This window comes from Oratosquilla oratoria, chromosome 44, assembly GCF_046742065.1.
Source record: "Oratosquilla oratoria isolate Oo_2021 chromosome 44, ASM4674206v1, whole genome shotgun sequence".
In the NCBI taxonomy this organism is placed as follows: domain Eukaryota; kingdom Metazoa; phylum Arthropoda; class Malacostraca; order Stomatopoda; family Squillidae; genus Oratosquilla; species Oratosquilla oratoria.
In genome coordinates, this window is record NC_134820.1 from 29,777,744 (window position 1) to 29,800,769 (window position 23,026).

General features: G+C 42.4%; 1 protein-coding gene across 7 annotated transcripts in view; it reads right to left on the minus strand.

Annotated features, from left to right (window-relative positions):
- Positions 1–8,977: 8,977 nt before the first annotated feature.
- LOC143022423 (uncharacterized) overlaps positions 8,978–23,026 on the minus strand; it is a 64,324-nt gene continuing 50,275 nt past the window's right edge. For all 7 annotated transcript variants that reach the window (XM_076180627.1, XM_076180626.1, XM_076180623.1 and 4 more), the window contains one exon: positions 8,978–14,782. In XM_076180627.1, the coding sequence (XP_076036742.1) occupies positions 14,605–14,782 (178 nt within the window). In that variant the 3' untranslated portion in view covers positions 8,978–14,604. The remainder of the gene's footprint in view (positions 14,783–23,026) is intronic.

The following is a 23,026-nucleotide window of genomic DNA, read 5'->3' on the forward strand; positions in this document are numbered from 1 at the left end:
TGTCAAGTGGAATTGACCGTTTGTGTTGTTTTGTCTTTGTCTTTTCCTGGGCTTCTTTCAGGTTTGCTCTAACTTTTTTGTAAATTGTTTGCATACCTCTTTTGATGCAGTGTGCGAGGTTATCTAGGTTGTATAAGGGTGGGGGGGGGTTGGTTGAATATTTGGTAGGGTAGGCGCATTGGTTGGCCGAAAATGATCTCATGTGGGGACATCTTTGTTGCGGAATTGACTGTGCTATTGATACTGGCTTGTACCTGTGGTAGCCAATCTTCCCAACTGTCCATGAGGTCATTGACCAATGGTCTGAGAATCTCTAGGACCTTGCGATTTGTTCGCTCAGTCAGACCGTTTCCCTGGGGGTGGTATGCAGTGGCAAATGTTTGGTCGATGTTGTAAAGATGTGCTATTTCGCGCATCACTTCATTTTTGAATTCTGAGCCATTGTCAGATAACATTGTGTGTGGTATGTTGTATCTACAAAAGATATTGTTGACCAGGGTTTTGGCTACAGTCTCTGCTGTTTTGTCCTGGAGTGGTATTAAGATTGTGTATTTAGAGAAATACTCAACTGCTGTGAGTACATAATTGGAACCTTGATGGCTCGTTGGCATTTTCAGTAGGTCAATGCCAAGTGTTTCCCATGGCTCAGCAGGGAGTGGGATATCTTTTATGTTGAGTTCCCTCAGGTTAGGGCCTCTGAATTGGTTGCAAGTTATACAAGAATCTATGTGTGTGGTTATATCTCTTTTCATGTAAGGCCAGTAATATGTGTGCCTAGCGGTATTTAGTGTCTTATCTCTGCCCGAGTGGCCTCCCATTGCACTGTCGTGCAATATGTGTAGGACCTTGGGGACTTGGGCTCTGGGGATAACAGTAACCTCTCTTGTATTAATGGTTCTCCTTATGACTCCGTCGACCAGATTGAGTTCCTCAATAGGGACAGGTGGTCGGGAGTGTAAGGGGGTCTGTGAGATGAGATGCTGTTTTATTGGAGACCATATTGGGTCTCCGTCAGTTTCATCTCTGAGTTCTTGCATAGGTATGCATGTGGTTTGGGTTATGGGGGTGATGTGAGTTTGTCTGCTCAAGCAGTCTGCCACTACGTTAGCTTTCCCAGCTAAGTATACGATCATGGGATCGTAATCAAGGAGAGTTGTTTTCCATCTAGCAACTCTCCCATGTAAGTCTTTGGAGTTAAAAAGATAGACTAGGGGTTGGTGGTCTGTTAGTATGGTAATCTTGTAGCCTAAAATGAGGTATTTAAAGTGTTTTAGTGCCCATATGATTGCAAGGCCTTCTTTGTGTGTAGTTGAGTAGTTATTTTCAGTGTTGTTTAAGACTCTACTTGCGTATGCTATGGCGTGTTCTTTGCCATTGTCATCTTTCTGTTGTAGGACTGCGCCTATTCCTTTAGAGGAGGCGTCTGTGTAAAGAAAGAATTCTTTCTTCATGTCAGGGAAAACTAGTACAGGGGCTGTGGTGAGTGCGTGTTTGAGAGTGTCGAAACTTTGCTGTTCTGTTTCTGACCATTGGAATGGCTCGCCTTTCCTTGTGAATTTGGTCAGAGGGGAAGCAATATCAGCAAAGTTTCTTATGAAGTGTCTGTAATAGGAGGCTAACCCAATGAAACTTCTTGTTTCGTTAGCGTTTCTGGGGGTTGGGAAATTGTTTATTGTATCTATTTTATCTGTGGTTGTGTGAATCCCTTTTGCATCCACTTTATGGCCTAGGAAGATGAGTTCCTTCATGAGGAATCTACATTTCTTTAATTGAATCTTTAATCCCGTATGTTTGAGACGTTTGATGACAATCTCTAAAGTGTTAAGGTGGTCTCTTTCTGTGGGACTATATATAATGAGGTCGTCTAAATAGACGAATAATGAGATTCCTATCATGTCACTGAAAATGCGGGTCATCAACCTTTGTTGGGTTGAGGGGGCATTCTTAAGGCCAAAGGGCATACGTTCAAAATGAAAGTGTCCTTTGTCAGTGGAAAATGCAGTTACGGGTTTTGATTCCTCTGTTAGTTCGACCTGCCAGAAGGCTGACTTGAGGTCTATTGTGGAAAAAACAGAGTTCCCGTTGCCAATGCATTGTAGTACATCTTGCATGGCGGGGAGGGGGTGTGGGTCAGATTGAGTTAGGTTGTTTATTTTTCTGAAGTCAACAACAGGGTCTATTGGGGTATCTGCATTAGGATTAGTTTTGTCAGGATTATTTAACTGGTCATTGGTTAACTGGTTAGAGGTATTGTCAACCTGTGGATATAGGTAAAAATGGTCTGGTTTGTCATTGCCAATTAAGTCTTCTGTGTGTATTTCCTCTTTGTCACTGGATATGTCATTTTGGTGTTTTTCTTCTCTAGACTTTGAGAAGACGCTATGTAAGGTTTGTTTTAGTTTTGACCTGGTGGCAAAGGCCATGTTGTTAAGTCATGTATTAGTTAATAGTTAGTTTTGATTTGTAATCTAAGAAAAAAGGAGCTGTTAAAATATGAATAATAGGTATATAGTAACTAAGGGTATTATGTTATGCTTAGATATGGGAAGGGGGATATAGTAATGGGATTACAAAAATCATAAAAATATATGTGTATATATAAAACAGTAATATAATGTGGAACTAATATTATATAATAAGGAGTTAATTATTGTGATATTATTCTTATAATAGAATTAATTATGGTTGTTCATAAAAAAAATTTTTACAGCAGTAAAGTAGGTTACATTGATAAAAATGTATAAGTTCTATGTAAATATTGAATTTTAAACATATAAGAGCTATTTGTTTAAACAAGAATTACTTAACTAGAAGAATGCATATGAATGTGATATTATGTAATATTCAAATCTAGTAGTCTTGGAACATATAATTATGAGAGCTACTGGTTATATTATGATAAAGGTATAATAACCAAAGGAAAAAGGTGTACATATAGTTTCTATATGGATAGAAAACAAATATTTATAATTTTTAGTAAATGTGAAATTAATATATATTTTATATATATATATATAGATGGTTTAGAGTAAGTTTTACATGCGTTGGGCAGTTGGGTATCTGTAGGTATAATGGTTACCTTGATACCTCGAGCTGAATCGAGTGGTATGTCAATGTCCGGCTGGGGGGTGGTGTTGCGGACGTCTCGACTGTAGTAGTCGAAGCAACGTTTGGTGAAAGCGGTTGATGTGGAAGGTGGGTATGCTGACTTGGGGGATGAGGTGGCTGTTACGCGGGTCAGTGCGCAGCCGGTGTGAGTCCTCTGGGGCGGATGAGGTCAGTGCTCAAGCGAAGGAAGTCCAGAGGGCTCGGTGGAATGATGTTCGCATAGAAAAAAAAAATGCGAGTATCAGGGATGGTTTGAGTGGGTAATGTATGGTTATTATTACGGAAATATATTGGTGTTAAATATAAGGATTGATGTTACCTTTATAATGTTGATTTTAGTAGTGGGAGATCGGCCTGTGACGATTGCCCGTGATGAAATAGTGTGAACCAAGTTCTTGTTCTTGAGAGCGTTTTGTTCAGTGCGGTTATTTGTTCGTACTTGTATGTAGTTGGCTAAAAATGGACGGGTTTGAAGTTCACCGTAGTAGGTACACCGTAGTCTCTTCGAAGTAGTTGGGTTGCGGGGGTGCTGCCACCAGTGATGTAACGGGACGGGTGTAACGGTATTGTTACGTCGTTTCCATCCAACGTCACTTGTAAACACAAAATGTGACGGGTTCGTCACATCATCACAATTAGGGGTCCACTGCACAAACGCCTCTAAGTTTTTGTTTGTTTATTGTCCTATCCATTATAAAGTTATTTTGGTACACTATTACACAGTCTTATCACTAAGGCACGTCACTAACAACCTCTGGTTCCGAGCCCGTGCATCTCGTTAAGAAGGTCGGAAGTTCCTTAGTGAGGTGCCACGCTCGTATAACTGAATTGTTTATGTGAGCTGGATTTAGTTCGTCACATCTTATATTTTAATTTACATAATTAGTTTATAATTTAGTCTGACAGCCAGACTATAATATATATATCCAGGGGAGGTTCGTCAGTATACGTAATAATGTGTTTATTACTGTGTGATCGCGTGTGCATGGTGAGTGTTGGCGCGACAGGGAATGCCTTGTCAGCGGATTGGTAACAGGATGTCTTAGGCGCCTTATTGTCGGCCGGCTGGTGTGAGTGTGGGAGTGAGTGGAGGTGAGTGGGTTATATGACTGAGTGATATACTCACTTGTATATGAGGCGTATACAGTAATAACAGTGGCGCATTAAGACCAACGCGTCGAAATGCAATGCTGTACACTTCCGATGCAAACGAACCAACAGAACAATCACAAACACTCCTCTTAAAATAAACAACACAAACATCCCAGCGAAGGACCATACCCGTGTGCTAGGTAGCACACTTGATAATGGCCTTACCTGGACCCCACACTTCCGCAAGCAGGGAGCGAAGGCTAGGGCTGTGCTGGGTAAGCTCAGACGCTTCAAAACTGCAACACTGAGAACCAAACGTCGATTGTACCTAGCCCTCGTCAGACCGATTCTGTGCCAGTCCCCGGGACTAAGCCAGCTGACATGTGCCACCAATAACTACGAGCATCAGAAGGTTCAGAATGCCGCTGTCCAGTTCATCACGGGCTCGCGATGGAGCGACTTCAGAACCACTGAGTCTCTACACCAAATTTCCAACATCCGTCCACTCAACCAACACAAACACAAACTTCACTCAAGACACCTAGAAAAACTGCACGCCAAACACAAACATCTGATACAACATATTACACCTAGACCACACCGTACAGACTATCTGTCAGCTGCGCCCGTCCCACGTGCGGTGTACACGATAAAACGTGTATAACCGCACCAACAAGTAACACACCCCTTCACCAGCTTGACTGGTGATAACCGCAATAATGTAATAGTAATGATAATAATATTAATAATAATATCGCTACTCAAACCCGACCTGGGGTAAAACAGGAATTCTCATGCCTTACCTGGGGCTAATCAGGAACGCCCTCTACACGCGGGAAGTGAAATCTACTCACTAACCGTAAATTACACACATACACCTCTCACGAACATAGCCGCATCCCAAGCACAAACATATACACTTCCTTTTTCTTCGACTAAAATTCGTTTCCTTTCTCACTTTCTCTTATACTACATCTTCTCATTTCAGTTTACCTCCCACTAAAGATTTTTCCGTTTTCCCCCTTTCTCTCCTACTACGTCTCCTACCATTTTCCAAACTTTCGTTGGTGATATAATATGCTCTTCCTCCCGGCATTGGCGCCACCGTCCAAGTTCCTAGCCCAGTTCTCCTAAAGCCACGACAACAAACTAGCCCCTAATCGCTCGCAATTCGCCCGGTGGCAATAGCCCTCTTTTATACACTACTATCTTTTCATTTTCTAACAGACATTCTTCCCCTCCCACAAAACCCGATCCCGCGCAAGCGAGGTGGTCTTTTCTTGGAATCCAGAATCCAGAAGAACACTACCGACCAGCACACACAACAACATCTCCTCGTCCAATCTTCTAGCCGTCCCATCGAGCCTCGCCGTCATCATCTGCTACCACCTCGCTGACGTTAGGCTCCACGTCCAGCTATAAACATAAGCTCCACTAAGCTGTGGCCTTAGTCCGAGCTTCACCTACATTTCTCATTGTGACCCTTCTAGTGTCGCACCTTGTGGCTAATTACCAAAAGAAAGAGATTAGATATTTTGTTTTTCATTTGTCCTGCCGTTGTTCCGAACTAAATACAACTACAACCTTAATTTCATAGTTACGTTTCGCAATGCGCGTGTTCTTTTTAACGTCTTGCCATATCGTTATATTGGGATCTAAGGTGTGTTTCCCCGTTTTTTTTTTTATTCATGTTCAAAGTCCTTTCATTCCGATTTCAACCTGTCCGTCATCCATTTGGAAGTATTACTATTCTTCCGTATTGACTTGAGGAATAAGTTTATTTTGTGCATTTAGAATGAAAGCTGTTACGTTAATGTACAGTACTGTACATTTCATCCGAATCGCTGACCGGGCTGTAGAACTCGCGCTTGTGACCTGACCCCAAGGTACGCATATTACCCTCCGTGACCCAACACCTGACCGCGCTAATGACGTCCGGACTGATCGTGTATCTCTCCTCGTCACAGCCCCCTGGGTTGGTCTCGTGACCAAATGTCTTAAATACTTTCTCATCTCATCAAAATTGGCTCTCCTGAAGTCCGGTACGAGAACGTTATTCGTACTATTCAATTCTTCTCAAGTAATATTAAATCTTACTTCTTGATGATCTCTAGAGCCTAGAATATCTCCCACTTTCACGTTTCTCTTTAGGTGCTCATCATTAGTTAAAAGTAAATCCAGAGTATTCTCTCCCCTTGTAGGATTAGTTATCATTTGTTTTAGGAAATTATCCTGCACTGCATCTAAGAAGTTTTGCACTTCCTGATCTACTAAAATTTCCCAGTCAATATTTCTATAATTAAAATCTCCCATGATCACAACATTTTTGTACCAGGACACCCTGTGAATTTCATGAATCTGGGGATCAGTCTGCTCAATGCCGAGGTTAGGTCTACATAGGATGCCAATAACAAGTTTCTTATTCTTGCCTATAATCTCCACCCCAACAGATTCTGTATTACCATCCTTAATCAAATTATTAATACAATTTATTGTATTTTTAACAAAAATGCTACTGTCAACCCTCTCTTTGTGAAAAAAAATTTAATATCCTTCCGTCTCAATTTCCAGAAGGAAATGTCTATCAGCCATATTGACCCAGGATTCAGTAATAGCTATATCAAATCTCTCTATGCTTGCTTTACCTCACAGCAAATGTATTTTATTTATTACGCTTCTGCTGTTTGTATAAACTTTTAGTTTATCTTCCCTCCACCTGAGTAGGTGATTCTTCTCACAGTCCCTCTCTGAGCAGTTTCTATTGCCTAGACTATATTCCAATACACACCCCCAACTCCCATGTAATCTATCTGAAAAAACCCTGCAGAATGCCTACTTCTTGCTCAAGGGATTCAGAAAGGAGCCGAAATCCTTCAGGTGACAAGTGCACCCCGTCCATTGTATATAAATGATTCTTACCATAAAAGTGATCCCAGTTGTTGACAAATGCCCATCAATTGGTCTTACAATGTTTTGCCAGCCTGCAATTCATTGCAATAGCTCTGAAATACCACATGCCTCCAACTCTACACCTTGGAAGGATTTCACATACAACAGGAACTCCTCCCTTGTTCCTAATCTTATCTAGTGCATCCCAGAATCATCCAAACAATTCCTTAATCCCTCACAAACCCATGTCATTCTCTCCAGCACTCAAGCAAACAACAAGTTTTCACACCTTCCTGTCTACGCTGTCATACAATTTCTCACACATCTTTGCCACAAAAATCTGATCCACATATCCCCTACCTGTCCTAAACCTATATTGTTCCTCACCAATTATTACCTGTTCCTCTCCAAACCCTCCCATAAGCCTTCCCAATTACTCAACTGATCCCTCTGAAACTACTACACTAACATGTCCCCTTTTCCCTTGTAAAGTAGAACTATACAGGTACTCGTCCTCTGCCACTCTACCCTTTTAGACAAACTTAAAATAACCTCACCAGCCAGTCCACCATCACTGTACCTCCCTTTTTTAGACATTCTGTATGACACCCATCTACTCCAGGTGCCTTACCTGCTCTCATCATTTTAATAACTGCTTTCACCTCACCTTTTATTTCTCCACCTTCCTCATTCATCACTGTCATTTTCTTATTGCCTCCAGCTGCATCCACCTTTCCCTCCCTATCCTCCTTCACATTTAGCAACTCCCTAAAATACTCTACCCATCTTCCTCTTACCACTGCCTCTTCCATTATCATCTCTCCATCTTCACCCTTTACCTTTTCTTTTCTTAATTTGCCTCCCCTTCCTCTTAATTTCTTTCCAAAACATTTTTCATTATTTTCAACTTACATATACTAATGGCTTTTCCCCCTTACAATGGAGGTAGCCAAAAATCAAAGGCAGCATAAAATCCACTCCCACCCACACATACTCCACTCCCATTCACCCCCCTCCCTCCCTCTATCTTAGTTCCTCCTGGAAGACTGGTCAACTTGCTCTTTGGAAAGACTTAGTTTGGGATGATAATATAGGTATTCAAATGGACTTAGAGCTTTAACAATGGTAATGCAGGCAAGGTCATATAAAGACAAGTACAAAACTTTATTAATGGATCTACATACATACATATACCAAGGCTTTTTCCCCCTTACAAGGGAGGTAGCCAAAAAGGAAAAAGCATAAAATCATTCCCACCCATTCCATCCCTGAATACACTCCACACCCCTTTCATCTGAGCACCTCCTGGATGACGGGTCATCCCTGCACCTTGTCCACTGCCCTGGGTCAGAAGCAGTGTCGCAAGACACAGCACATCCACAGCAAGGCCACTTCATTAAATTGGCGACCCCCCATTGCATAAAAGGAGAGGACGGAGAGAAATTCCTTTGGGCTGCGTCAAATTTTGCTCACACATACTACCTCACCCCCCCATTCCACCTCATGCAATCACATCATCATCCATATACAACCATTCTCCATTCATGGATCTAAATAGGACAAATTTAAATCTAAGAAGGAAATAGGCAAAACCTGGTATACCAAGTGGTTTACAAATGGAAGACTCAGTAACCATATCATGAGCAATGAAATTCTTGGTTGTTTATGGATGTGGATGATGGGGGTAACTGACATGGAACTGCCTAGTGTAGGCCTTATGGTCTCATGCAGTTTCCTCTATTCTTATGTTTTACCCAAAGCCCCCCTTGACCCCATCTATCCACCTCATTCTTGATCTTCCACTCATGTTCACTCCGTCCAGCTATGGCTTGCACGGGGTAGAAGAATGATAATAATATGCAAATGAATGGTAATAAATAGGCAGAAAATTACTTCGTCATTTATTGTGTTCCGTATCTTTACAAATTTACATTCACAAAAAAGGATAAATTACTTTGTAATATGTACAAGAGTATACAACACAGTTTCCTTAAGAGTACAGTATTTTGGAAAAAACAATACTGGCTGTAGTCCCCCCCTCCCCAGCAGAATGGGATAGAAAATAGGTGGTGTGGTGAGAAAATTGGATGCGGTTTCCCCATACAAGCGGCTGATGGAAACAAGGGAATAACTACACTTACTCCACTATTAACCATGGGGACATTAGTTTCATCATAATTGGGAACTATTTCTCACAAAAATATACCAAGTAAATTGGCTATGCTGCTCAAAATGCAGGTGCCAGACACTGGAATGAAATAAGAAAAAAAATTATATATAAAAAAAAATAAAAAATAAAATAAATAACAAAAATAAATAAAATAAATAAAATAAATAATAATAATACAAAAAATAAAAATAAAATCAGATCTTCATCTCGGATAGCTTTTGTACAGTAAAGAAGAGGTGTCCATGCCACGAAGAAAAATGACACAATCTGGTGAATGAGAGCTAATGTGCCATTATGTATATATGGCACTGACAAAGCATTATGTCATGGTAGAGTTGCAACGATACGTTGTCTATGTGGACTTTTTCAGCTTTGTATAGATTTTGTTGGAAAGTTGTGCCTAAGAAAATATTTTATTCTCAAATGACCCCATATATATTTTGAAACAAATCTTTAACCTTGAACTAAATAACGTAATAGGAACCACTTCTACATATTTCTATTTTCCCACTGAGGAATGTATTAAATGCTAACTTTTGGATACCCCTTCAAACAATATTCTGCACTATTCCCAAATCTACCTGTAGTTTTTTGTGACACAGTGCATGTTCCAACATCAATCTACATGACCTGATGGGCATGGTTACAAAAATGAACTGAAAATAAAATGAACAAACAAATGAGCAAGCAACAAGAACATTTCATGTCATTCAAGCCATTGTAGTCGAGCCTAATGCTGGTGAAAAGACCGGTGATATGCTGGAGAACTTAATTCAAAGTTGGTTTGGGGAAAGGACAGACCAGGAGAGACTAGATGGAAGGAAAGGTCAATAGGACACAAAAGCACATACGGGAAAACAAAGTCAACACTGAAGACTTGAGTTGGCCAGTGGTTAACCTCTAATCCACATTCATTCTGTTCACACTTCCGGGATGGCAAGTGTTCCCCATTCACCACGAACACTGACCTAAGAACTTGACTGACGCTGGTTTGCATCAATGTTAATTACTGCAATATGAGCACAAAAAAGTTAAAGGAGGAAAATGGATGTGTGTATACTATTTGTCTGTACAAGTACGTGTAAAATAATAAAGTGGTTTAGGTGGACATGAAAGAGAGCAAGTTAAGAAAACAGAATCAACACTGCACATTACAGGGACAAGTGGAACGAAATAATATGGTACTTATGGTCAATGTAACTTGAGCAGACACATTGTAATTTTCACGAACAAAATATTTCCTGCAGAAAACTGGGTGCATAAAATAAATATGCACATGCAAAAGACACATGCATACGTATATGGTAGCGATATGTATACATGCACAAGAGAAATGGATGTGGAAGTCATCTGCAGAAGTGTGCAGTTGCACGACGATGTACTGGCAAGAAAACAAAGTTGTCCTGGCTTTAATCCCATTTTGTATGGGAAGCTAATCTGCTTAGCTGTGGTAACTTGTTTGTCTTCTCCACTTGACATACCAAACCCTGCAGGTACAAGGGGACAAGTGGGTGGAATGAAGACAATGCCAGTATACCTTAATAGCCACTAAAACTATCAAAAATAGAGATCAAGCATTATGATAACAAATATCACATTAATAAAATGCTTTCCTATGAATAGAATCATGGGTATTTAAACTTGTGCCAAAGTATAAAATACTTAGGTAACTGAACCAATATTGTTTTGGTGTTGATAACCTTTACAAACATGTACACCCTTGTCCTTCAGTAATGGTAACAGCAATTTTCACACTCCAACCACTTTTCCCCTCTTTTTAACATTCTTTTATTTTTCTATACAATTTGTAAAATGCCAAATTTTAATAATCCCAACCTATTCTGAAGACTTGTGCTATGACAGTGGTGCATGACAGATATACAAGTCATTATTATCAAAATTTATCATCCTGAAGGGACCAATGATGGGTTCCTCCTCAAGTGGTGGTCCTGCAAGATGGATGGTGAAGAAAAACCCGTTAGTTTCCTCAGCTCCATCAGGTAGTGCAGCCTTGAGGGGCAGGCACTTGGTCTCTGAACCAGGCTCAAGAACTTTTTTCAACCTTACCAATATATTTCTAACACTTGTTCACACATGCAGTGACCACCACTAACCGCTTCCCTTCCCTGACTAATTTCCATTGGCGAGACTGAACCAGTCTCGCACAAACAGAACACAAGACAAGTCCAAATTTTCTTCACAGAAAATAAAAAATTCTGTAGGAGGGCCAGAGGACCATTGCCAGCCACTGTGGGGCTGCAGGTTTTCCGTTTAGTGAAACTCGAGACGTCAGTTAAATTAAATCACGATTAAGAGTCAACAACTACAAGTCTTCATATACATTCTGCATTTGCCAAGTCCGGCCTTGGTAAATGCATGAAATGATGGTGGCGGGAGAGGCATTTTGAGATGCTGGAAAAAAGAAGTAGTTTCAATCTCAAATAGCTGCATCCTGTTATGCTCAACAAAAGTGAGGATGATGGTGGTGATGCTGATGATGATGCTGATGATGCTGATGATGCTGGTGATGATGATGATGATGATGATGCTGATGGTAAAGTAAGTATTGCCTGAAGTTTCACTGACCGGAAACTTGCAGCACAACAGTTGTTAGCAACAATCCCTGGTCCCTACCTTAGGTCTCTGAGGAGAATGGGGATGAGGATGAAGATGAAGTGGAGGAGGAGGAGGAGAGAATAGACTTGATTGTGCTGTACTAGTGTGGGTCTGTTCCTACATTACTAGCTGCTAATAGGACATGATGCTTGATGTCAGCTCTACTTATGTGAAAAACAAAGAGATACGACACAACTGGCAACTGCTCCCCTCCTCCCAGGCCAATGACAGAGAAACAGACCCACACAAGCGGAAGATAGTCACAGAAGACGTATTGTGGGCCTGGTCTCAAAATATGTGTCCGTCTCTTGTTGGGGGCGAGGATAAAGGTGAGGTGTTATTGGGTTCTGAAGACAAGCAGTGAGGAGACAATTCACCATTGTCCATCTTGCAGGCCCACCACCATCACTGATACATGTTACAGTAGTGTACCACAACTGACGTCATATGTAAATTCCTTGCGAGACTATACTAAAATATGGATAGAGAGGGAGAGAAGAGAGAGGAGAGAAGAGGGAATGGGAGAGAGGGAATGGGAGAGAGGGAAAGGGGGAAGGCAATAGGGAGGGTAGAGGAAGAATGGAAAGGGAGGACAGGGAAGGTGAATGATGAGGGAAGAGAGAGATAAGACATGACCCAAGAACAAGAGAGGAGAGAAGTGATGAGAAACAGATAAAAGAAAGAGAGGGAGAAGGGAGGGAGTGAGAAATAAAAAGGGAGAATGTGGGATGAGAGAGAGAGTGGAGAGAGAGAGAAAGAGGGGAGAGAGAGAGGGCAGGAAGGAGGGGAGAGAGAAGGAAGGAGGGGAGAGAGAGGGCAGGAAGGAGGGGAGAGAGAAGGAAGGAGGGGAGAGAGAGGGAAGGAAGGAGGGGAGAGAGAGGGAGGGATGGGAGAGAGAGGGAGGGATGGGAGAGAGAGGGAGGGATGGGAGAGAGGAGAAGGGGAGAGAGAGGGAGGCGAGAGAGGGATAGAGAGAAGGAGGGAGGTAGAAGGGAGAGATGGAGGGAAAGAGTGAAAGAGAGGAAAGAGAAAGAGAGAAAGGGGTATGTGACTTGTTAGTTCCTTTATAGCATACAAATATTTTTTTTTAAATTACTTTGTACTGAAACATTGACTTTAGGCTAAACCTTCCTCCAGTTTCCTGCTTCATCTGAAGCCATTCCAGCCACCACTGCCAACCAAACAGCATAAATTCCTCACAGTTGGTCTCCTTGCACTGGATTGACGACGCCTGCAGGGTTTTTTTTGTGCTCTTTGCCGACTGAATGGTGCTGCTCTCCCCCATAGGAACAAACTGCAATTACTTTGCCAAATTTCTACACCCGATTAAATAAGAATCTAATAGGCATGTTACAACCGCATTCATGGTCCATATATATTTTTTATAATTTTTTTTTCTTCTTTTTTGCAATCTAGCACAATGAAATGTTCATGAATTCACTGTTATTACTTTTATATCCTCATTCATGTGACTGCTAGCTTTCCTACTGTGTTTGAGTGTTTTTCTGTAAATTTGCGAGAGGAATAGGGCAGTACAAATTGAGAAGAACCAAAAATTTTTTCCACAATACAAAGCTTACCAAAGTTGTGTACAGATAATGTAAGGATTGTGCTGTGTTGAACAGAGGCCTATAACATGTTTTCTGGTGTAAAGTATGACTGCATTTGGACTAGGTGAAGCTTAAAATGATCACAAATGAGGATTTACACTACAGGCTCTTTGACTGACGTCATCCACCTTTTGGGCTTTATCTGTGACTGTCGAATCCTGTTTTGCACATGTGAAGTTCTGAAACTGTCAAATGCACTTTATGAAGTCTTAGCAGATTATTGATGTGGTTTCTTAGTGTACCGTTTCTAAATGCAGTAGTTATGTCATGTTCCTGGTGTCTTTGTTCAACTTGGGTTCGGTCATCGAGACCATGTTATGTTTACTAAATAAATAAGGCTGACAAAGGACAAATGTGCCATGCATACGGAGTCAAACCGAGAAGAGGAGGAAGAGGACAAGGAAGAAGAAAATAAAATGAAGGTATAGTACAGAAAAATTCTTTTTTTTTCAGACTTACTTCCATTGTTGATGTAGAACCTACTACACAAGACAGACTGATTACACAAAAGAACTCAATATGCCTCTTTGTCCTATAAGGTATAAAATTCTATCACAATATATTTTCATCTCCAGTGAAGAATAAGTTTTCACAAAGAATATGATTTGCTTACACTGATCCTGCTGCATAAAAACAGGGCCTATGATGCACAAAGTGGAGTAGTGTATAAACAATTGTACCTTGTGTTTTCCGTTACTGGGCATTTTTCTTAGCATTACTAGCATCCGATCATTACAACCATATCTAACATGTTGCTACGTGTTCCTACCTCTTATCTCACCCTCTACACTTCAATGTACCCAAAATATATAATGGCAAGGCAGTCCATCTTACTCTAGATATAAAAACTACCAACATACCCTACTCCGGCTTTCAGTGCTGTTACTTACTAAGTGCCGACCACAGTTACTGCCCCCCTTAGGCAAAATGTGTGCACAGCAACATTTCCTGGTAGCTTGGTGGGACCCCTGCATTTGTGGTTGCCAACCTCCCAAATGGCTGTGGCATGAATTGACACAGCGAGTCCTACGTTGCTTCCTCAGCCCTCAGCCTCCAGAGTGATGTCCTTCCTATGCCCAAAATGCAACCGACCCTCAACCCTTAGAGTCCTTGCAAGGGTCAAGTAGTCCTGATCCGCTTTGCTGTGGGTTGTCCAAAGGAAGAGGCTGCTGTGGGCCTTTGGAATATATATTTGATCTGTGTGAGGTATGTGAGGAGATCACTGGCGCAGACCAGGGGTACAATGTCAGGAGCAGCAGGACTTCCCCAAGCATCCATCAAAACCTTCACTTGATGCCTGCAATACACCAAGCAATGATGTTATATCTACTTATCATTACTCAAGTCCTTACATACATACATACATACATATACTAAGGCTTTTTTCTCCCTTACAAGGGAGGTAGCCAAAATGAAAAAGGCATAAAATCATTCCCACCCATTCCATCCCTAAATACACTCCACTCCCCTCCACCCTCCCTCCCATCTTAGCACCTCCTGGATGATGGGTCATCCCTACACTTTGTCCACTGTCCTGGGTCAGAGGCAGTGTGGCAAGTCACAGCACATCCACAGCAAAGCCGCTTCATTAAATCGGCGACCCCCCTCTCCGTCCCCCCATGCATAAAAGGAGAAGTCCTTACAAACTTACAATCAATACCTTCATAGTCGTCTATCATAAAGACAAGTACATACATACATACATATACCAAGGCTTTTTCCCCCTTTCAAGGGAGGTAGCCACAAAGGGAAAGGCATAAAAACACTCCCACCCATTTCATCCCTAAATACACTCCACACCCCTCCCACCCTCCCTCTCATCTGAGCACCTCCTAGATGACGGGTCATCCCTGTCATCCAGACAAGTAACTACTCAAATAGAGATCATGATACAGTGAGTCCTCCTTATACAGTAATTCTATATCCGGTAAATTCACAGTTACAGTATTTGGTAATTACTACCCTCGATTCTATTTACAGTATTTTCATGTCTGTAGGGGTGACTTTCAATGTGCTGGAACACATATCCTATTATTACATGTTATAATGGGTTTGGTATATGGTAATTTCAATTTGCAGTAAGGTTTTCAGGAATGCAATTGTACCATATAACAAGGGCTTACTCTACCAATTCTACAATACAACAAAATGAAACAATGACTTGAGTTTCACTACCTGGAAACTTGCAGACCCACATTATATAGCAACAGGTCTCGCATCTTCCAGTAACTCTCTCCCTAGGAAAAAACCTTTGACTGCTGTCTGGATTATACCAGTGTGGATCTGTTTCTGTGTCATCAGTTAACAATAGCTGGGAGAGGAAGATGTGGAATAGGAGGAAGAGGAAGAGGAAGAGGAAGTGGAGGAAGAGGAAATGGAGGAAGAGGAAATGGAGGAAAAGGAAGCGGAGGAGAAAGGTTGCCTCAAATTTCACCTACAGGAAACCTGCAGCCTCCATAGCAGCTGACAACAGTCCTTGGCTCCTCCCATGCATCTTTCTCACTATCCACCTGGTAGGCTTATAGCCTGCTAGTTGGTGTCAGCCCCTTCCAATGTTCCCTATCTTTGAATGCTTGTTCTTGCAATATGTTCTGCAAGGAAGATCCTCTACTCACTAATGCCTTGTTGATGTTCTGTATTCATCTCTTTCTTGATCAGCCCACAGGCCAACCCCCCTCCCTGACAAAAGGTAAGAGTGTTTTAGGGGCCTTTGTGGATTTAGAGAAAGCATAAAACAGGAGGTGCTAAGATAAGAGGGAGGGTGGAGGGGTGTGAAGTGTATTCAGGGATGGAATGGGTGGGAATTATTTTATGCCTTTTCCTTTTTGGCTACCTCCCTTGAAAGGGGGAAAAAGCCTTGGTATACGTATGTATAAAACAAGGTAGACAGGTAGGCATTTTGGCAAGTATTGCAGATATATGGGACCGAGGGAAAACTTAAAGGGCAGTCAAAAGCTTTCATACGAGTACCATAACTTGTGTTAGGGTTGCAAATGGTGAGAAGAGTGGTTTTATGTGAAGGTGGGGATGTGTCATTGGTGTGTAACGTCTATTAAAAGTGACATGCGAGGAGCCTTCATTAGTAAGGGTAACCAAAGTCAAATGGCATATACCCACCCCCACCCATTTCACACCCATCCACCACCCTTTCCTCCCTCTCATCTTGGCTCCTCATGGATGATGGGTCATCCCTGTATCCTGCCCATTGCCCTGAATCAGAAGCAATGCAGCAAGACACAGCATATCCACAACATGGCCGCCCTTCATGCAGAAAAAGAGAAGACAAGGAGAAATCCTTTTAGCTGCATAGAAATATTATTCACACATAAGCACCCCATTCCTTCCTTGCATAACGGTATCATCTATACACAGCAACTCTCCACTCATCCTATCTCCTGCTTTCTCCCTTCTTAAAGATAAAGATAAAGGAGGCAAAAAGGAGGGAAGATGTAAAATCACCAAGTCTACTGTGTAGAAGCCATAGAATGGGCTGATTAGTGTGTAAAAATATGTCCAGGAAGTAACTACCAACATCAACAACTGGCAGGCAGCAGCAGCAGAGGACAGCAGACTGTGGCAAGTCTTGGTGAATGTATTAGGCTTGGCCATAGAACCACAAGAGCGAACAATAGATATAAACAAGGCTATTGACAAAGAGTAAACAATAGATATAAACAAGGCTATGACAAAGAGCGAACAATAGATATAAACAAGGCTATTGACAAAGTCCCCAGACACGTACCATCCAAAAAGATCATTGCAAGACATTCATATCAATGACAAGAAATGGTTAACCAACTTCATAGCAAGAAGACAATGCAGAGTAACCCGGAACAACCAAACCTTGGGTACAAAAATCCAATGCAGGAGTCCATCAAGGTGCAATACTTTTACCATCACTGTTTTTAAGGTCATGTGAGGCAACTGTCCTTCTACTGGTACCACATAACCCAGTACTTTCTGCTGCATTGTCAAATGATTAGCAACTAAACTGGCTCCCTAACTGGTCACCCACCAGTGAGGCCATGTTGGGCACCCAAATGATGAAAAATAATATCAAAAGGGGCAGATGATCTCCGAGTCAATGGCCATCCAACTTATGGGTCACTACCCACATGTTTGCCATGTGTGGCATCCCTCCAAGGCCTGGAGATGGGAATATTGGAGGCTGAGTGATGTCTTTGATGCTGTCCTATTCAGGCAAGGGCAGGTAGACCCTCTTGGCTTGGAGAGGCAAATTGGATGGGCGGCCTGGCTTGAATCTTAGGGTTTGGCATGCCATTAGTCATGCAGCTACTTTAAGGTCCACAACTGTCTTTCCCTGGTGGTGGTGGTGGTGGTGGTGTTGTTCCCTAGATTGTCTGTCCGTGCAGTCCCGTCTCCCCAAGGAATGCCACGGCCAAAACAGGGTTTTCCCACAAATCCTTTATGGAGTATATTGTGTTGTTTGCATGCGTGGTTGTGTATAATGCAGTCTTCCATGATGTGTTGAATAGTATGGGGTGAAGTGTTACATCCTGGGCATTTGTCCACAATGCGGTCATCCAGTCTCTTCTGGTAGCTTAGAAAGGCTGGGTGTTAAGGTGGCGGGTACATATCTTCCCCAATGACCTCTGGGACTGTTGGTTTGATAAGTATACTGAAACCCTACTCTGCCCTTGTTGGGTTCAGTGGTAGGTGGGGGCGTGGGAGGGCAAATCATAGACATGTGTACATGGCAAGCATATTTGACACATATGGTCGTGGCAGGCTTGCATCACACCCCTGTCAAAATCACCAAGCCCATTGTGCAGGTTGCTGGGATGTTGCAAATGAAGCACAAATACATCGAGCTAGGCTGAGGTGAACCTCTGTGTGGGTGCCTAGAACACTTTCCCTCCTCCAAGGATTATCAAATACCCTTTTATTCAACAGCATTCAGTAAGTTTGGAAAGGATATAATGACTCTCTCCGAGATGAGAAGACCAGGCAGCAGAGAGATTAGTGAAGGTTGCCCCTACTTTGGATTGAACAGCAACAATGGGGCCCACCTCGCGTGAGTAGCTATAGGCATATTTAGCCGACTACAGCATGCCTTTACAAGTGTTACTCATTGATGAGCATATGATACTGGTGGGGCTGAAGCACACCCAAGGCTTCATCTCTCTTATTGCAGCATATGCTCCTGTAACATACGGGTGTATATTGAATCAGAGTTGACAAATTTGCGTTTTCCTACGCCAAATTTACTCATACATGTGTATGTTACTTGGTCAATGGTGACGTAGGGAGAGTGATGTGCAGTTTGGCTTGTGCCTTTTATTCTGATTAAGATACGGGAGAGTCAGCCTAAGGGTGGACATGGCATGGTCCTCACGTGGGGGATCGACCACGAAGGCCTAGTGACACACTACAGTACGGAGGTCAGACTGACTGACCAAAATGAAACAACTCGACTAGCCTGCCCACTCAGGCCAGGCAGTATACGTACAAGGGACCGATCTGACGCCTGACCAGACACAACCTAATTGTGGTGACCCTTTCAGGCCTTTTTGAACACTGAGTCAGATCAACTACCACACAACTCTACCATGCATGAACTTGCACTTACAAGCATGCTTGTGGAGTACATGTACACCACACTCCTACCGAGGCTTATAAACTTGAAGACCAAGATATTCTATGTCAAGCTTGAATCTAAAGTTAATCAGTACCAGCCAAGAGACAATTTCAATGTTTTGGGAGACTTCAATGCAGTTATTGGCACCAACAGGACTGGCCTTGAAGTATATACTGGCCCCAAAGATTCTGAAGCCAGAAATATTAACAGCTCTCTACTTCTGAATTTTGCAAAGTCCAGAAGGCTGAGGACTGCTGGTTCCTGATTCCAGAGATGAAAGCCACTCCAATGGACATGTTATCGTAATGCCTGAGTTGTCAAGGAGATTGATCACATTTGTCAGTACTAGTTAAAAGATCCTAGAGACCTGCCGGGTTTCTATGAGTATTGAATTCTTCAGGACACACAGACTTGTGACCACAACACCAAGACTGTATAAAATCTAAGAGAATCCTGAGATGTAACCCACTTGGTTTTCATCTGGAGATGCTCAAGGATGATGCATGTGCCCAGAAGTATGTGGTGGCAATCTCTAATTGGTTTGAAGATTTTGGTACTCTTGAGGACCCTGAAGAAGTGTGGGGCACTTTTAAAGACAACATTTTGTTAGTTGCCCAGGAGTGTATAGTGGAACATCCAAGGACAAGGCGTGGTGTTTCACAAAACAGTACAGAGTTGAGCCATGCTGCCCGATTGGCTGGAGACCTGGACCAATACAGGATTCACAAACAGTAGACTAGAGCTCCCATAAGGTACATCTGGGGAGTTGCTGAGGTTAAGGGCCATTTTAATGCAAATGACTACAGGCCTCCTTATCAAGCCCAGAAAAATAGAAATGCTCTAAAATCTGTGACTCAGAGGGACAGAGCCCAAACAGCTGATGGCAAGCTACTACCAAGGATGGAAGGGTGTATCCCCCTTGCCAGGTACTTTGAGCAGTTGCTCATTGGTAACCCTTCAAATGGACAAATTTCCCTTGGCGGTGTTCTGGGGACTGTTACAGATCCACCAACAGACTAATCTCTGCCATCTCTGTTGGAGGTCAAAGAGGCTGTGAGCTGAAGGGTGGAAAGGCAGCTGACATCTGCATGATCAGTGCAGATGATGAAGCTGGAGGTGAGGTTATAATCCAGTCTTCCTTTTCCTACAACATATGACCCCAAATGCCTAAAGCTAGCCACTTCCTCCAGCCTCTCATCTTTTAAGACTCGTTTCCAACTCACTGCCATACTCTCCCTTTGTAAATCTCATCACCTTCCTTTTATCCACATTTACTTTCAACTTTCACCTACCACATACCTTCCCAAACTCCCTTAATCCCCCCCCTGACCCTGCCACATGTGCATTGTCATCAGCAAACAACTGACTCACCTCCCACATTTCTTCATTTTCTTTTACGATCTCCAGTTCCCTGCCCATTACCCTTGCCTTTACCTCCCAAACCACCCCACACATGTCCATATTGAACAGCCATGGCAACATGACACATCTATGATGCAGTCCCATCTTCATCTCAGACCACTATCTCCCATTTTAATACAGGCTCTTCTCATAAAAAGTCAACTGTCCTTAACAGCTTTCCTCCAATCCCATTCTGCAAAACCTCCCCAAGTACCTTCATATTTGCCCTGTCATAAGCCTTTTCCAAATCCATTATCCCCCCCCCCCCCAAAAAAAAAACACTTATCTGTCTTATCCCAAAAATCTGATCCACGCCATGCCATTCCAACCAAACTCACACTGTTCCTCACCAATTACCTTGTCTGGGATATTGGCCCCTGTCCTGGGTAGCCTGCAGTTATTTGTATGGTACAAATCCACTCAGTAGCATGTGGCTGATACTTTAAGGTCTATATGAAGCACCTCTTCAGACCAGAGCCATGCATCACTCTGTTAGAGGAAATATCTATACCTAGAGAAATTATGCTGCTTTATTGTACTGTGACTGTCCCTCCACTCTTAACCCCTTCCATACGGTGCCGCATACGTAGGCGGCATGAGGAGCAAGTGGATACGCGAGGCTGCCATATCGGCATCTTGATTATATTTATTGTTGTTGTTGTTGTTGTTGTCGTTCCCTAGACTGTCTGTCCGAGCAGTCCCGTCTCCCCAAGGAAGGCCACAGCCGAAACTGGGTTTTCCCACAAATCCTTTATAGAGTGTATGTTGTGTTGTTTGCGTGCATGATTGTGTATAATGCAGTCTTCCATTATGTGTTGTATGGTATGGGGTGAAGTGTTACATCCTGGGCAGCTGTTCACAACACGGTCGTCCAGCCTCTTCTGGTAGCTTAGAAGTGCTGGGTGGTGACTGCATCGCAGTCTGGCCAAGTGGACTCTGTCCTTTCGTGGGAGAGAGGATTCAGAAGGGTGGATATCAGGGGGTCTGGCATGCAGCAGTGTGTTAATGGAGCGGTGAGTGATATGATTATGAATATGTTTCCGGAGGCTGGTATTTGGTGGTTGTGGAGGAAGAGAAGAGAGTATCTGTGCGTAATAAAGGTCTTTGGGTGTAGTTTTAATGTTTCTTGGTGTGTGTGGGTGTTCTGCTATGTAGTGTAGCGGGTGTGATGTGTTTGTGGTGGCTGCAGCAAGTGTTTGTGTGCCTCTCATGTCGAGGTGGTCCTTGACTTTGAGGACTTTTGTTTCATGGTGTAAATGGTCTGTAGGTGATGTATTTGTGCAGCCTGTAATTGTTTTTAGGGCTTTGTTTTGTATGATTTGAAGGGTGTTGTGGTGTCTCACTGAGATTAGGAGCCCATGCAGGACTCGCATAATTCATCACTGAGCGTATGCATTGTTTGTATATTGTTATATTGGTTTCTTTGTTTTGTCCAAATGTTGTTCCAGTGATTGACTTAAGTGCGTTAAGTCTAGGTGTACATTTGTTTTTTATGTTTGTGAGGTGTTGTTTGAAAGACATGGATGTATCGTATGTTACACCAAGAATTTTCGGTGTGTTTGTGTGTGGTATTAGAGTGTTGTTGATGTAGAGATGAGGTATGTATTTGTGTTCTTTTGTCCAGTTGGTGAGAAGTGTTGCTGTAGATTTGGTTGGAGCTATTTTGAGTCTGTTTGTGATGAACCATGTGTTGAGTGTGTCAAGGTAAGGCTGGATTATTTCTGCAGCTTTGTCTGTGTTACGATGTGTGCATGTGATTGTTATGTCGTCTGCGTAGGAAGAGATTTGTATTTCTGAGGTGTCTGGCGTGGGTAAGTCATGCATGTATAGATTAAATGATGTGGGGGATAGAACTGAGCCCTGTGGTACTCCGTTCTTAATGTTTCTGATGTGCGATGATTGGCCATTATATGACACATGAGCATTCCTGCCTGCCAGATAATTGAATTTATTGTAGTTGCCCCTGCGTAATGACATACTCTCTAAACTGTCTTCATCACATTTTCTATGGTTATCAAAATTCACGGGTGAAAGAGAGAACGATCGATATAAGCGGTGACTATATTTTATAATGCCAGTATTATTACGACATATCATACGTCTGACAGCTAATGCTGCCCGCGAGATTTTGGCCTGGAGTGAAGAGGTTAATGCTATCCTGTACCACTTCTCTGAATATATATTTCCATTTTCATTCTACCCCTGTGGTGGGGAGGAAAAAATACTGCCAACAAGTTTTCCCACCAAGGTTGTAAAAGGCGACTAAAATGGGACAGAGGATGGGACTAGGTACCCGACTCTCTGTAGACCTGAAGGGTCAATTTCTACAAGAAATCAAGGCATATTAGGGTCTGGGAGGAGTTTTGCAACCAGAACCCTATAGTTTGGGTCTTTTGATGTCAACATTCATGCAAGATAAAAACATCAAATCATTTATATTCCCTGTCCTGCTGTGAGACATGAATGTTGAATGCTGACTCGAAGAGGGATCTCTTTAGTGCCAAGTGTCTTTGGAGAATCGTTGGTTCTCACTGGAGTGAC